Source organism: Bidens hawaiensis, unplaced genomic scaffold (genome assembly GCF_021521415.1).
Source record: "Bidens hawaiensis isolate Kalapana, Puna unplaced genomic scaffold, B.hawaiensis_p1.1 tig00019547_1, whole genome shotgun sequence".
In the NCBI taxonomy this organism is placed as follows: Eukaryota; Viridiplantae; Streptophyta; class Magnoliopsida; order Asterales; family Asteraceae; genus Bidens; species Bidens hawaiensis.
Window position 1 is genome coordinate 387,561 of NW_027492964.1, and position 16,975 is coordinate 404,535.

Below are 16,975 nucleotides of genomic sequence, written 5' to 3' on the forward strand. Positions count from 1 at the left end.
ATATATTTTCACGCATGGCGCAGGTAGCTTTATTGGATGAATCAAGTATTGGAAGTAGATGACACCTTAGGTTGCTTGATGATTGAAGCAAACTTTTATTTTAAGTTATTTATGTTTTGAATATTTAATTGTAACGGTATTTCATTTGAAACGATGTTTGTGCTTTTGAACTTAATATATGAATGAACAATTTAGATATTGACACGTGTATTTCACTTAGTGTCTTCTGAGCTATGATACAATCAATGCCTCGCTCCGGCATGCTCCGCCGTAGGTTGGGGTGTGACAGGAAAAAAATTGTTTTCTACCAATAATACTAAGGCGGCTCGTGGCGATGCGAGCGTGCAAAGTGCACCATCAAAGCCACATTGCGCCTATTGCACTTCGCCCATGCGCGTCGAGTGTTTCGCACCCTCGCTAAGACCATTGAATGTGTCTTATCATACAAGAATATTATTATGTGAGGTCTCTTCTTTATATAGAGCTTATAAGTTTTTCTTTTTAGCTCTGTGAGGCAAGTTATCTTTTCTTGTTTATACCAGTGTGGGATAACTTCACTTTCTTTTTTCACTAATGTGAGACAAACTCATCTTCTTATTTCTTCAAAGTGGGATATTCCCATTTTCTTATTTCATATTTTGCATCATATAATTTGGAATTATTTTTGATCCTTTATCTTTTCAAAGTTGTTAAATTTGGACCAAAATTTTTTGGATGTTACAGTTTCGGATCACGAAGGGATTTAGATAGGATGAGTTTGTGCAGAACAAGTTTCAGATCAACAAGGGTTTTTTCAATTGATAATTTAGTTTTTGACCTAGCTCGTCCTGTCCCTAACCACGTTCTGACCCGAACAAAAGTAACTATTTTTTTAACTGGCCCGTTTTAACCATAGTTGAAGCCGCCCAATTAAATCCCTGTGCTAGTTATAAGGAAAACGAATATGAGGAGGAGAATTCCAATCCCATTAACAAGTTTACCAACCGAGCACATTACGAATTTTCCAAAGAATAATTCAATGACAAGTGTGTATATTAGTATTTAGTGTAAGATAATAATAAGAAGAAGAAGATAAAGGAGGGGGTGTAAGTGTAAAATAGAATGTGAGAGTACTGGGTAACCAACCTCTTATCCTATCAAATGGCCGCATTTTAATATCTTTCTCGTTATTATTTGTTTATGAATGAAACAAATGAATTATTATTAAACAAACGAAAGGGAGAAAGCATCATACAATTACAACCAACACGGCTTCATCCCTCCAAACAACAAACGCCACAAAATCAACAACTGATTATTATTAGGGTTTTCGATTCCAATCTCAGTCTCCATCATCGTTTCCAGATTCTGGTATTTGTTTGTAATAATATATATTAGAATCAAGTATTCAGAATCATAATTGATTACATGATACTTAGCGAATTCGAGTTAGTTGTTATCAGATATATGTAGTTGATTATTGTTTGCAGTAAATTTGGAGGTATTTATTATTATGCTCCATTTTCGGAAGATAATAAGTTTCATTTTTAGGCCTTTGGTAAATGATGCTCGTAGCCTGAGTTGTAATGATTATTGTTTGCAGCCATCATTTTTCTTAATTTTTTTTTGTTTTTTAGGGATCTGATTGGTATTGCGCCTTTTTACTTGTTGGAAGATGAGTTTGATTTTCTGTTTATGTTTTCAATTTGATGAAAGAAAACAAAAAAAAAACGGAGAAATGTTAGCTATAGGGTTTTGACGTATGACCGTGAAGTTGATTCTATCTATCTAGGTATAAGTCTGTTATTATTTCTAAGGTTGCTTTCTGTTCTACAGTATTGATAGGTGAAATGGCAGTGGCGTTTTCACAGTTTTCATCATGGTGGTTGTGGAGCGGAAAGCATCAAGATACAAAGATCCACAACAGACCCTCCAACAATTCATCAACAACATCTGACATAAACATGTTGGAATTCGACAACTTAAAGTTCTCATCAGTAAAGTCTAAAAGGGTTAAACGCAAATGGCAGAGTCGAAGAGAACGCAAGCTTGATAAAGAATATGATGTCGTGTTGGTTCCCTCTGACGGTGGCTGTTTATCTGGATCGGAATCGGATGACTCTGACTGGTCAATTGGATGGTTAGAACCACATGGTGCTGGCTTCTGCAGTGATGACGATGATGATGATTCAGATGATAGTTTTGCTGTGCTGGTGCCATGTTATGGTCGTGGTCGGACTGATGTTGTTAACGAAAACAAATCTCCAACCGCCAGGTTTAGTATTGCGGTTGGACACGTGCCAGACATTTATTCTGCCGGTTAGTCTTCTTATTCATGATTCTGCTATTAAGATTAGGTGCATAGTTGTGTTGTATTTCAGTCGGTTAGCATATAAAAGATATAATCAAACAAATAAGAGTACATTATTACCTCATATATATAATTGGTAAATATGAAATTTGTTAGAGAACTTGGATTATAAGTATTATTTTTTAAAGTTACTAATTTGTGTACTTACATATTTGTTTTGGAGTGGACAGACCCATTCACAAATATTAAGGTCATATTGTTAAAGCTCGATCGTGTACGTTTGCTTAAATTGTTTAGGCTATTAAATTTAGTCTAGTTTTAATAACTTTTTAGACGCAACATATTGCTGTTTCATGTTTACTTTTAATTGGTTTTAGCTAGGTTATGTTCGGTCATCTATGTTTATTTCTTTACCTTCATGAATCGTTCGTTTATAGTATTAATGAACGAACACGAACAAGAAAAACTTCATTTTCTTAACAAACACGAAGAAGAAAAAACATTGTTTGTTTTATTGTTCGTGTTTGATCGTTTGTTCTGTTAATGTTAAACGAATGAACACGAGCATGCTTCGTTCATGTTCGTTTGGTTCGTTTATAAGCGCAACTACAAAACCAGTTTTAAGTAGAGAACTGCAAGAACCGCATATCTGACTTCGTGTTTCTTGAATCCGTTTTGAGGGAGATTGAGTAGTAAATTAATACTGGGTAGGGGCAAAACAGGACATCCTTTGTAATGTGATGCTCATAGAAAGTGCATCAAGACATCTTTATATAAAGTCTGATATTATTTCAATAAAATAATTTTCATAACTTATGAACAAATGGGACACTTGTTTTATTGCAGAGAGTGAAGCTTACATGGAACAATGGCTGTCGTCCCTACAGCACAACTGAGCTGTCTACGTTAGCCCATTAACTGTAAATATGTATCTATATGTAAAAAGATATTGGTTTAGCTTATGTGGTGGTGGTGCTGCTGCTACTACTAATTATTGTTATTTCGGGTTTAAAATGATTATTATTCGTGACGACAAGAAACAGATCAGTGTACTGAGAATACTGAAGCTGTTAAGAGACGGGCAAAAAATGAGTTGAAGATTGACTCATTTTGTCTTCAGGTTAGCATTGATCTGGTAGAAGAATCAACTGGAGTAAATTAAAATTTGTTGGGTGGTATGTGATGTGATGTAAAATATTTGTATGATGATGTATATATGCATGGAAGTGAGGGTGAAAAAGAAAAGCAATTTCTAAAAAGAAAAGAAGAAAACTATTGATAACAATTCTTGTAAATTTGATTCTAAACTGAATGCATTCTGCCTTTTTTTATGTAAAGCCTTAGTTTGTCCCTGTAGTTTTTATAATTTATTATAACTTATATTGGAATGTAAAGTTGGAAGGTGGATGCACAAAACCAGTTTTTGGCCACAATCTGGTTCGGTTTCTGATAAAGAAAGTCAGTTTTAGCCTGAACCGGTTGAAGTGTAAAAAGATAGTTTGGTACGATTTTGACTGGTTCCAACAGTTTCAATGCAACAAACTGCCTGTTTAGTTAGATTCAACCCAGTTATATCCAACCCGGTTTTAAAATCAGACCACGACCATAACATGGCACCAGCACAGCAAAGAGACTAGTAGTGATTACTACCACAATTAGTAGATCACTAATGAACTTACTGAGACAGTAATTTTTTACTTATTGGTTAAAAGAAAAAAACAAAACTAAAACAAATATTTCCCCATTAAAATGCAAAGCAGAGGTTCTTAGACAGACAACTTGTAACAAAATTGTACGTAACAAACACACAACACACAAAAGCAGATACATCCTACAAAACTGAAGACTAACATCTTTCTTTCATAACTCCTTTTCATTCTCGCGAATACCCATAACCACAGCCTTTTCTGAGCTGCTCATGGAAGAAACATTTGTTTCTTGCCCACCAGCAGTGCTGAACGGCTCAAGAGGCCGCGAGGTGTTCGGTGAATGTACATCACGGAAACTGGAAACACTTGTCTTAATGTGACTGGCAGACTTTAGCTGCTGCTTCAGTATAGCCGCAGCAGCCGATGGCGTAGCGATGCGGGCCCCTGCAGCAACTGCAGCAGCCTTTACGGGATCTGCCCCGCTAACAAGAGTTCTTGTTGATGTTTTAGCTAGGATTTTTGGAAATGCTTTCGTTGGGGCAGAAGGGTCTTCATTGGACTGATCTTGAACAATGGTGGGACCCGAACAAGTGTCAGGCATCTTAGGACGCATGGAAGTGATGCCCGATTTTGTCCTACCTGTTGTACATAACAATGCAAGATCATATCAGTACGGGTCCGGGTTAAACATAACCACCCGAACACGGCTCATTCAATTAAACAAGTTAACCAGAACATGACCCGTTTCTTAAACGGCTTAGAGGGTCAACCTATTTAGCTAAATGGGTTAAACATATTAACCCAAACAGAACTCATTTAAGTAAACAGATCAACCAGAACACGATCCGCATTTTAAACGAGTTAGTGGGTCAACCTGTTTAACTATACATGTTATGCAGATCAACCCGAACATGACCCATTTAACTGAACAGGCCAACCCGAACACGACTCGCTCTTTCAACATTTCAGAAATGCCAACCCAAAACTTGATTAATATCGGGCCATGTCGGAAATTGCCACCCATAGTCAAAACGAGAAAGGTTGGATTAACACGCAAACACTTTTTGTTCAAACATCATCATTTATATAACACAATTTAGGATGTTATACACATCAAAACTTTAAATTAAACAAATTTAACCCGTTCCCCTTTTAGATAATAGTTTTTTTAAGGACCCGTTTAAGATAAAACTAACGGAAGGTGAAAAATTTAATGAGATGGATTCAACAAACATAAAAAAGTTTTACCGAGTGAAGATGCCTTCAAACTATTGCTACCAGGTTGATCAAGAGCCATATTTAGTGCCCTCCGAGCTGCCAGGTGTACCTCGGAAAGTTGTGATCCCGTCTTCACATTCGAGTTATTCGATATTTTCTGGTTATTTGGGTTGCCATTTCTACGCTTCTTAATAATATTCCACCTCTGCAGATCATTTTTTCATGATAAGCACAAAAGTCGAAAGGTTGACCGGCTAGTGGTACTAGATTAACTTCGAACTTACAAATTATTTAAAAATTCAAAACTTCAAGATAACCTGAAATAATAATATAATATAAAATATTTTTGGTTACTATAAAATAATAACAAAACAATTTCAAACTAAAGTTTCAAAAACTTACGAAAAATATAACCTTTATTAAGCTTGAAAAGAATGCAAGGCAGCAAGACACAATTTTTTAAACTACTCTATTTATTTTATTATTTTCATGAGAATATGACAGACAATAAAGAAGATGAATATGATAGTGTATATTGTTAAATCTAGTTAGTACATAATTTTCTAAATAAAATATATCAAACTTTGAAATTTAACAGTTTAGAACTTCAAGAAAATCTATTTTTAACAGTTTACAATTTCGTTTAATTACTCTATTTATTATATTATTTTCATGAATAAAAAAAGAAAAAAAAAACAAATTGAATACACAAAATAAACAAATTTACATAAAAAAACGAACCTGAGAAAGTTGTGAAGCAGTTCTCTCACCCTTAAAATCTCCCTTTAAAATATTTGCCCAATTTCCCTCACCACATTTCTGAACCGCTGCAAACAACTCCATGTCCTCCGCCTCCGTCCATGGGTTTCTTTTCCGGCGAAGCGGCAGGTTGCCTCCGCCGCCACCACCGTTAGTTTTATCCAAATCTTCTGTAGATGTCGCAGCAACTGATGGTGGTGGCAGTGGCTGCTTTTGCACACAAACTGGAACTGTAATGTTGATCCCTTTTAAACTACCACCGGGCTGTTGACTTTCTGACGAATTTATGGTTGACTTTGTGGGTATGTTTATCATCAATGGAGCCTCGATGGTCAGCCCCTTTTCTAAGCCCGAATCAGAAGCTAAGAGTACCTGAAGTATGGATATGGAAAGTAGAGGGTCAAATATGGCTATAAAAGTTGAGTTATTTTGATAGAGTAAATTACACTTTTAGTCGTTTAGGTGTATAGGAAGTTTCAGATTTTATCCTTAAATTAAGGAAACAACAGTGATTGTCCTTTCTGTTAATTTGCTTACACGTTTGTCCTATCCGCTAACGACAATTATTTTTTTTCCATTAAGTTCAGTCATGTGCATTGCACATGAGGGCAGTTTCATCTTTTTACCCTTTTTGATGAGAGCCATAAAGATTAAATCTTTTATGGGTATTGGGGCTCGCCTGTTTTCTTATATAATGTTTGTTTATTAGTTTTTAGTAATTTAGTAAATATTTTCTTTTTAAAGGTTTTTTATATTTGTGAAAGGGGGAGATAAAAAGACCATTTTGCCCTCACGTGAAGGTCACTTGGCCTCATTCAACATCTAAAATAGACAGGCTTAGGCCAAACGATGAAATATGCAAAATTATTTAAACATTAAGGAAAATTACTGGTATCTCCGTAGTTTAAGGACAGAATCTGAAATTTGGTATAAACCTAAAGAACGAAAAGTGTAAGTTACTCTTTCAATTATTATATCATTTATTGAAAAATAGAATAGAAGGTTTTATGCATTTCACATACACTTTGTGCGAATCTCAACGTGTTTGACCCACTTGACTAATTTCCTTTAAAGCTAAAAGTTTTAATTTGACCTATTGTGACCCGTTAGAGATAAAACACAACCTCAATTGGCGGATTCAAAAGTAACTTTTTAATTTGCTTATCATGTTACTATAGAAACATTTAAGACATGGTAAAAAATTGTAAACGGGCAAACAGAGGTAATTAATATCATGTTGATGATAAGTACATTAATATTATTTATACCTTCACACATGCGGTAGCCTCCATTGAAGCCTCGTTGTTCACAGGTGGAAAAGCTTCCAGCTCATATTCCAAATCACTATCATCATCCTGCCAATCGGTATCTTAATTTTAATGAATAAAGACTTGATGCAAATCTAACAATTAGTGTGTAATATAATATGCTGGTATGTGGTGATAACATTGGCATCCAACAGTCATAAATAATTTATACCCAAGATTCAGTTAAGATCCGAAATGGTCAGGAACAAATTACAGATAAAACAGTTAAACCATCTATATATTGTAAAAAATACGAATCTTAAAACCTTAAAGACATAGTGTCTAAGTGAAGTCGCTTAGATCCACATAATAACATTCTTATGCATATAATTAATTAATTAATCCTCTTTGGTACATTAGTCTTTCCAAATACGTATGCTACATTTGTTGACCGTGAATACGTATAAAACTTTTCGAAAGTAATCTAGTATGCATAAATTGATGGTTGCAAACAGCCGAACACAATTTAATCGAAAAAGTGAAAAAACTAAACATAAAATCTACCCAAAAACCACAAATAGGGAAAATCTAGGGTAAATCGTATAAAACTGTATACTATGATTCGTGGACTTTTTGCATCAATGCTATAGCAAGTAATACAAGATTCAAATTCACTAATGAGATCTTGCCTTCATGACTTAAAGGTATGTAACCCTAACATAAAAAGTAGCCATTCACAAACTTCTTAAATCGAAACAGTATATGTTCTTAAATCATAACAATGACATGAAATAATCAGGGTTGTCATGTCTGACTTGTTTAATAAACAAGTCATGTTCAGGTTGACATGTTTAACCTGTTTAATTAAACAGCTAGAATAATAAAAACCGATATTTCATAATTTCAACCCACCAACCCATTTACAACATGCTTAACTCATAAAATATAACCTGCCAACCCATTTACAAACCTTTTAATTACAGCTTTATTATACAACCCGTCTAGGTTTCATATAAAGTCAACCCACTTAAACCATATATTATAAGCACACTGCACACCAATCCGTTTTATTACAACTTGATTATACAATACGTCTAAGGTTCATATGAATTCAACCCACTTAACCCATATATTATACCCGCCAACCCATTTACGACTACAACTTTATTATACAACCTGTCTAGGGTTAATATAAAGTCAACCCACTTAAACCATATATTATAACCTGCCAACCCATTTATGACCCATATATTATGAGTTTATAACCCACCAACCCGTTTAACTACAACTTGATTATACAACACATTATCTAGGGCGGCTCCTATATCAATTCAACCCGCTTAACTCATAACCCGCCAACCTATTTGATTACAACTTAATTATACAGCACATTCGTATCAATTCAACCCGCCAACCCCACACAATTAAACATACACAAAACTTACCAACGGTTTGGCCGAATCCTCTAACTTTTCAACCAAATGATCGCGATGCCAAAGCATTTGGTACTCCCTAGAGTTGGCTATACCGGTTTTCGTCCGTCTGACCAACGAATTCCAGTCGATTTTGACATCCTGCACCTGACTGACTTCTTGAAGCAAAGTTAAGACAGTTGCAGCCGTGTACCTTGAAAACCCACAAAAATAAAAATAAAACCTTTATTCAACAAAAAAGACCCCACTAAAGATCATAAAAAACATCAAATTCAGCTTCCACATAACAAAACAATCAAAAAGGCATAATCTTGATCCCAAAAAAAGAAAAGAAAACCTTTGTAAGATGACAGATGCGTCTTCTTCGGTGATGGTACCCTTCTTTGAATTCTTACCCATCTGGGATTCTGGAAATTGGATAAAACCCTATAAATTATGAAATTGACAAGGGTTTGTGTTTCAGAGTGAAATTGGAAGAAGAAGAAGAAGAATTAATTGGATTTTGGTGAAGAAATATATTTATGTGAAAAGAAACGCCTCAACGGTAGGTTCAATACTTAGTATTTTCATGCTATAAACAGAAAAAGGTAAACATTAGAAATCTTTTTATTAAATGCTCAATATCAAACAAATCATTTTGTAAAAAATGGTGTTTTAAAATACTAAAAAGCAAAACTAATTCAACTAATTTTGCTTGGAGAACCATAACACAACAATCAATATTTGCAATGGAGTGGGTGTAACTTATAATAACAAGGAATTCATTCATAATAGATACAAAAAATACGTTACCACAACTTCTTGGATCTAAGATATATAATGGGAATGATTCGTTTCGTACAGTGGGGAGATATGCTCGTATAGTTAGGGATCTTGACGATATTACACTTAGTTAGTCGGCAAGTCCAATACGTGTGTCATTCTCGTTTAACAACAAACACTTTCAATGTAATGTTCGCATTAAGTTCATATATATATATGTGCTTGGACTGAATAAGAGCGGATGATGTGCAAAATCATGCAACTGTTTAAGATCAGTTCTTCATATAATAAAGCACTAAAGACAACTATTAAAAGTATTGATTCTCCTTATGGAAAAAAAATCTAAAGAAACACTTGATGATATCTGAAAGAACCGAAGATGCAAAGTAGTGATGACTAAAGTATCTAAGGGTGATTCGGGTCTAATGAAGAAGCTGGATAGAGTAATGGGGAACCAGGTTTTCAATGATGTTTTCCCGGGGTCTTATGTTGAGTTTCTGCCTTATAGAATATCGGACCACACGCCGGCTATTATTTCTATTCCGTTGTCCAAGAAGTTCTGTCCGAAGCCGTTTAAGTTTTCAAATGTTCTAATTCGCATCCAGGTTTTAAACAGGTGGTTACGGCTGGTTGGAATATAGAGGTAGAGGGCTATTATATGTTCTCTTTGATTAAAAAGCTGAAAAATTTGAAGAAACCTCTTCGTAAACTGTTATATGACAAGGGTAATCTCCATACTAGAGTTAATAAATTGCGGATGGAAGTGGATTCTGTTCAAAGGAGTATTGATGCGGATCCGTTTAATCAGATCTTGCGCGAGGATCATGCTGCGTTAGTTTTAGCGCTGAATGATGCTATTTTGGATGAGGAACGTTTTCTTAAACAAAAGGCAAAGGTGGAATGGCTAAAGTTGGGTGAGTCGAATACAGCTTATTTTCATAAAGTTGTCAAAGCTAATCAGTCTCGTAATCGGATCGATTGTATTGAAAATGAGGCGGGAAATGTGTTTCATGGGGAGGATGTTGCTAGAGTTTTAGTAAATTATTTTAAAGGTTTTCTTGGTAATATGGGTACGGTGTCTGAGTTGGATGATCAAGATCTTTTTCGTACAAAACTTTCGACGACTCAAGCTAACAGTATGGTAGGTCCCGTTTCGTGTGAGGAGGTTAGAGGTGCTATGTTTGATATTGGAGATGATAAAGCCCCCGGTCCGGATGGTTTTTCAGCCGCTTTCTTTAAGAGTTCGTGGGATATTGTCGGTCCTTTAGTGATTTTGGCGGTGCAGGATTTCTTTTTGTCGGGGAGATTGCTTAAAGAAGTTAATCATACTATTCTCTCCTTATTACCTAAGGTGGGAAATGCTCGTTATCCGAAAGATTATAGGCCTATATCTCTTTGCAATGTGGTGTATAAATGTATTACTAAAATCATTGCAAATCGTATTAAAGGTTCGTTGGAGGGTATAGTTGATATAAATCAATCGGCTTTTATTCCTGGTAGGAGTATTTCAGATAACATTTTACTCGCCCAGGAGTTGATGCATAGCTACCACCTTGATCGTGGAACGCCTCGATGTGCTTTCAAAGTGGATATTCAGAAAGCCTGTGACACTGTTGATTGGTCGTTCTTGAAGAGGATTTTAAATGGTTTTGGGTTTCATCCTAAAATGATCAATTGGATCATGACTTGTGTTACCTCGTCCTCTTTCTCAGTTTCGGTGAACGGCATTCCGCATGGTTTCTTCGTGGGTAAACGTGGTTTGCGTCAAGGGGACCCGTTATCCCCCTATTTATTTACTCTTGTTATGGAGGTTCTCACTCTTATTTTGAAGCGTAGGGTTCGAAATTCTGGGGGTTTTATTTATCACCCGAATTGTGAAGACTTGGACATTGTTAATTTATGTTTTGCGGATGATCTCTTCATTTTTCTCCATGCAGATCCGGTGTCAGTTCAAGTTATTATGGGAGGTTTGGAGGAATTTAAGGATGTGTCGGGTTTGGCTCCTAGTTTACCAAAGAGTACTGCTTTTTTCTGCAATACTCTGAACCATGTCAAACTAGCTATTCTAAATATCTCCCCTTTTGCTGAAGGTATTTTGCCCGTAAAGTATCTTGGTGTACCGCTGGTTTCTAAAAGTCTTTCTTACAAGGATTGCCGGGTTTTAGTGGATCGTGTTCGAGGAAGGTTAGCTGATTGGAAAAATAAGAGTTTGTCTTTTGCGGGTAGGCTTCAATTAATTAAATCAGTTATTTCTTCTATGCATATTTATTGGGGTATGATGTTCTTACTTCCGGCTAAATTAATCACTGAAATTGATAAACTCATGAGAAGATTCTTATGGTCTAATGGGGATAGTTGTCGGGGAAAAGCTAAAGTGGCTTGGGAGGCTGTATGCCTTCCTAAATCTGAAGGTGGTCTTGGTATTCGAAGGTTTTCCGAATTTAATGTTGCGCTTTTGTCTGCTCATATATGGAAGTTGCTTAGTAATAAGGAATCTCTTTGGGTCAGATGGATTCATACATATAAACTGCGGGGTGTAAGTTTCTGGGCTGTCCAAAATCGGGGTAATATGTCTTGGACTTGGAGAAACCTCTTACATATTCGGCAAATGGTGAGACAATTTTTCTGGTTTCGAATAGGGAACGGTGAATCTACTTATGTCTGGTATGATAACTGGTGTGCTATGCGTCCTCTGATTGATATGGTTTCTACTAGATCAATCCATCGGGAGGGTTTTTCGTTATCTGACAAAGTTTCAAATTTGGTTGAAGAGGGTTTTTGGAGGTGGCCGGTTGAATGGAATTCTATTTTTCATTCAGTGCAGTTTCCTTCAATTCAAAATCATAAAGATGATGAAGTTTGGATCAAAGATTTGAATGGAAAGTTTGTTCAGTTTTCTGTTAAGGATATTTGGCATGCTTTTCGAACTAAGGATCGCAAGGTCACTTGGTGTAATGTTGTATGGCATCCTAACTGTATTCCAAAGCATGCATTTTTATTGTGGCTGATCATTAAGAATCGATTAAAAACTCAGGATAAGGTGAGGTATTGGGAGACCCGAACTGATGTCAGCCAGGTATGTCCGTTTTGTGATTCTCAACCCGATTCTCATGATCATCTATTCTTTCGATGCTCGTTTTCGCTTAAAGTCTGGAAAGGTGTTTGTGATTTTGCTAAGATTGAGTCCTATTCTGATTTTTGGGGGGATATCTTGGTGAAATACGAGTCTCTTACTTCTTGTAAAGCGGCGGATGTGGTTACTGCTAAACTTGTTTTAGCTGCGTGTTGCTACTTGATTTGGCAGGAAAGGAATTTAAGACTATTCAAAAATCAAAAGAGGGATTGCAATCAGATCATTGAAGCGGTAGTGGGCATTGTCAGATTGAAACTTCTCTCGAGTCGGTTACGTTCGGGCTCCAGGAAGTGGATGGAAGTTTGGAAGCTGCCTAATGCTACGTTGGAAGTCTAATGTTTATTTGGTTTTCTTGTAGTTTTATGGGCTGTGTTTAGTGTGTTTTGGACTAGCGAGTGGTATGCCTCTCGTCTAGTTTGTGGTTGTGTTTTTTTGTTGCCGTTTTGATACTCTGTCATTACGCCAGTTTTTAATTTTAATATAGCCTGGGTAACCCCCTTTTACCCAAAAAAAAAAAGTCTTAAAGTATTGAAGACGAAAGATCGACAATCGACTGATATATAGAAAAACAACTGATTCACTTATAAGTTGTTGGACTTATTAGTTGGTCTTTGTTATGCATCACTTGATTAAAATTTGATGTTTTAGTATCATCATTAGATGTTTTACTAACAACTAAAGATGTCACTTTCGCAATTTTGTTAGCGTGTCATATGTCATTGCCATAGTAACGTATGCTTATATATTGTAAATTTAGTTGTTGGCTCATCATTGTTCTCAGTGGTGACCCAACGTTTTAGGTGGCCTAAAGCGTAACTGAAATACGGGGCCTTCCCGTTTACTTTTTTTTTGCCTTTATTAAATGACCTCATTCGTACTTTTGGTACCATTTAACACTTATAATCTCTTAAGCATAATGTCTAACACGTACCAACTAACAATAAAATTGTAGTCAACCGGCAATATATATATATATAAAAAACAATATGTAACATGTTACAAATAATTGAACTTGATTAGTTGAGGTTGAACATACCAAAACAGACCTTAGAAATCAAAAAAGTGCAAGTATGTAACATTTAAGAATTAAGAAACTAGCAACTAGCCAGAAATCCATATCAATGACGTCTATAATCAATATGTAACAGACAAAAATCAAATATTAATATGAATAAAATGTTAAGAACTAAGATTAGATTTGTGAAACTTTGAATACAAAATTTTATAGTCATGAACTGAGATAAAAACTAATTATGTTAATGATAATCATGATATCTCGAATAGAGCATAATCACACATTTGACCTTTCAAAATTGGATATTTGAAATTCCAAACTAATTATGTTAACATTAATCATGATTTGTATTGATTTTGTGAATTTTTCAAATTACCTGCTTCCCATTGATTGCACTTTCCCTTAATAGATTTGAAAACTGTGCATATAGCGGTCCAAAATCATTGGCCCAAATTTATATAGATTTATACAAAAATTAAAAAACTGGAGGCCTTATTTTTTTTAGGGTCTCAAGCCCTAACTTCACCTATTATACCATATATTGGGTTGGCCCTGATTGTTCAATCATATTGTAGGAGAGATCCAATGATCAGTGGTTGAGGAGGAGTCACTACTCTGTTTCTAGTTGAATTTAATAACGGAAGCATTTGATATCATTATGCTTTGAATTCATTTGTGTTTATGTTAGATTTTATTTCCATTGCAATTAGTTTAATTGAACTTCAGTTAGTTGTGATTTGCAAACACTTGGATCCCAATAGTATATCTTAAAAGCCCACTTTTCATTTGTATGATCTATTAGGCTATGCGTAGTGGAGGGGCTACAAATTGAGGCGAATTGCGACACGTGACGCCCAGTCAGCAAGGGGTGGGAATTTGTTTTTAGGGTGTAATGGTGTTTTAGGCTAATATATATATACATATACCACACAAACATATATAATAATAATATAAATATATATACATACATACAATACATACACATCACATATACATACATATGCATCTCCAAGCGACAAGAACAATCCGCCCCCGCCCAAATCGCCCACGGGGGCGGTGTTCGCGCCCGAAATTCACCCTAACCCACGCCCACTACACATAGCCTTAGACCATCTCCAATTGGAGATTTATGGCCATTTTTCAAGCTTAGTTGGTATTTTTGAGTCCATCCTACCATTGGAGTGGGAGATTCTTAACAGATAGAATTTTCCCACAAGAATTTGAATGAATGTGTTCTTGCATAAAATGTATGGTGAGTTGGAACATGGGTGATGGGTGGGGCCATGGTTGGATGGATGTTATTTGAAAAAAAAAACATAGGATATGAATCCTTGTTTAAAATATTATATATATACTAGTGGGGTACCCGCGTGATGCGGCGGGAACAACACTTAAAGGCTGCTAACGAGTCGAGTTGGGCCGAACCAAGGCTAGTTTGAAAACGACTCGAACTTTATTCCTTGCAGCTTTGGCTAGCATCCAAATTAAACTCAAGTTGGCTCGCTAGACTCAATTTAACTCAACATTACAACTTATACGTTATAAGGGCCAAATCAAAGAGAAAAAGTCTTTTATTTATTTTTATCTATTGTTAAAGGGATCAATCCCTGATAATTAACATTTAACAAAAGAATTAAAGTACATAGTCAAAGGCATCGAGAGGCCAAGACATTCCCCAAAACCAACACCCAACAAAAAATATTCAAACTTCATCATACAGCATAAACAACCCTACCCGCATCTTTGGCAGAACATAAAATAAAAACTTGCAATCAGGCTAACTTTAGCTATCTTTTTACATGGGTGAGAACCATTTAGGCTAAAAACGCCCACCAAAACGGATCTCTTATTTACTTCCAGATTTTGGTCGTCTTCAATATCTCTGTACAGTTGGTTTCTGATTCGATTGTTGACACCAAGTTGTAGCACTATCAACGAAAACATAAAGAACATTATTTTGATGCTAAAATCACACTTTTATTTAAAAGACATTGAAGAGTTATAAATGTTACCTTAAAAAACACCATGAAATAACAACCAATGGACATGTTCTACAAGAACATCCTCACCAATTGCAAAAACAAAATACTAAAGGCATGAAGTAACTGCAAGTGAAAAAGCATACCATTAGACAAACAAAATAAATCATTGAAGAGACTGTTTGGTACATCTTTACTTAACCAAAATAATAAATTATTCTCATTATATTCAAGAATAATATAGTTTAACAGACTGTTTAGTACATCTTTAACTAACCAAATTTATAAATTATCATAACCAGAAACATTACAATCAAGAAATAAGAAAATAAACTTTTCACTTTTTCACTACTTCCTAACCAATTTCAAATTAAGCACAAAATATAACCAGACTTATTTAGTTCATTTGGTTTCTGGATTTAGATTTTTAGTTTCATTTCGCTTTGGTTTTTATTTCAGTTTCAGTACTTTACCTTCGTTTCAGTAAATTTTTTTGTTTGGTTTTTGAATTTTATTATTTATTGTTTCGCTTCGGTTTTTTAGTTTTTGATTTCGGGATTTTTTTTGTTTTGATACGGTTAGATTTTTTTTGGTTGTTGGCTTCATTTTTGTTCATTTCACTTTTTTTGGGTTCAAATATTTCGTTTCGGTTCGGTTTCGCTTTATTTGGTTCAAGTTTTAGCTTTTTTGCTTCATTTCAATCGCTTTTAGTTAACTTTTTAAAAATAAATAGGTTCGGTTAGTTTGGATATAAATATACGATGAACCGGACCAAACCGAACCGAACCAAAAGCATCGCTGTTTCAAAAAAAGAAACAAACCTAATTGTTGTGAAGATGTCTGTCAATATTATATGTATGTGTGTGTATATATATATATATATCTTTTAGTAATATAACCTGTCTGAAAGTTCAGGTTACGAATCACGAATACCGGTCACGCACTCTTCCGTGAGTATAACTTCTAGACGGTCGGGTTAGAAAAACATCTATAATCAGCAAGTCCTTCGTTTTCCTCATAGCCAAGTTGCAGTTGTTTCGTAATTTTTTTCCTTCTGGGGAGACTTTCCTGGCAAAATAAAAGTGAAAACCATGTTACCATTAGCTAGTAATATAGTCGCCCAATTCTCGATTAGAAAATATGTAATATATCTAGTGCTGTTGAACAGAAACGTTAACGACATACCATACGATTGTTGTGTTTGCCTCTTAGGTGGCTTTGATAATGTGCATGCAGTAAACATGTTTCAAATCATTTAACAAGTTAATATCTAACGAGATTGACTTTTATAAAAAAAAACCCGAAACCCTATGAAATTACTAATTCCTACTCATTTATAGTAATTTACTCAAAACACTACCAGTATAAATGAAATAAATTGTTCCATCATGTTAAATGATTTTGCTTAAAACTAATAATTATAGTAGTTTACACAAAGAAAAAAAGACTGACTTTTTGCAGAATAGTCAAACTGAAACCAGACGAACCTA

At 35.1% G+C, this 16,975-nt stretch overlaps 2 protein-coding genes across 2 annotated transcripts; one reads left to right on the forward strand and one right to left on the reverse strand.

Annotated features, from left to right (window-relative positions):
• Window positions 1-1,788: 1,788 nt before the first annotated feature.
• On the forward strand, window positions 1,789-3,476 carry LOC143558500 (uncharacterized). Its single transcript, XM_077047325.1, has 2 exons — window positions 1,789-2,298; window positions 3,137-3,476. Exons 1-2 carry the CDS (start codon window positions 1,830-1,832, stop codon window positions 3,184-3,186), a joined length of 519 nt encoding a protein of 172 aa, XP_076903440.1. The 5' UTR covers window positions 1,789-1,829; the 3' UTR covers window positions 3,187-3,476.
• Window positions 3,477-4,150: 674 nt separating this feature from the next.
• LOC143558497 (uncharacterized) lies at window positions 4,151-8,644 on the reverse strand. The gene is made up of 5 exons (XM_077047322.1): window positions 8,609-8,644; window positions 7,185-7,271; window positions 5,899-6,288; window positions 5,188-5,362; window positions 4,151-4,578 (listed from the first exon to the last, which is right to left on the reverse strand). Exons 2-5 carry the CDS (start codon window positions 7,206-7,208, stop codon window positions 4,151-4,153), a joined length of 1,017 nt encoding a protein of 338 aa, XP_076903437.1. The 5' UTR covers window positions 7,209-7,271; window positions 8,609-8,644.
• Between the last annotated feature and the right edge of the window lie 8,331 nt (window positions 8,645-16,975).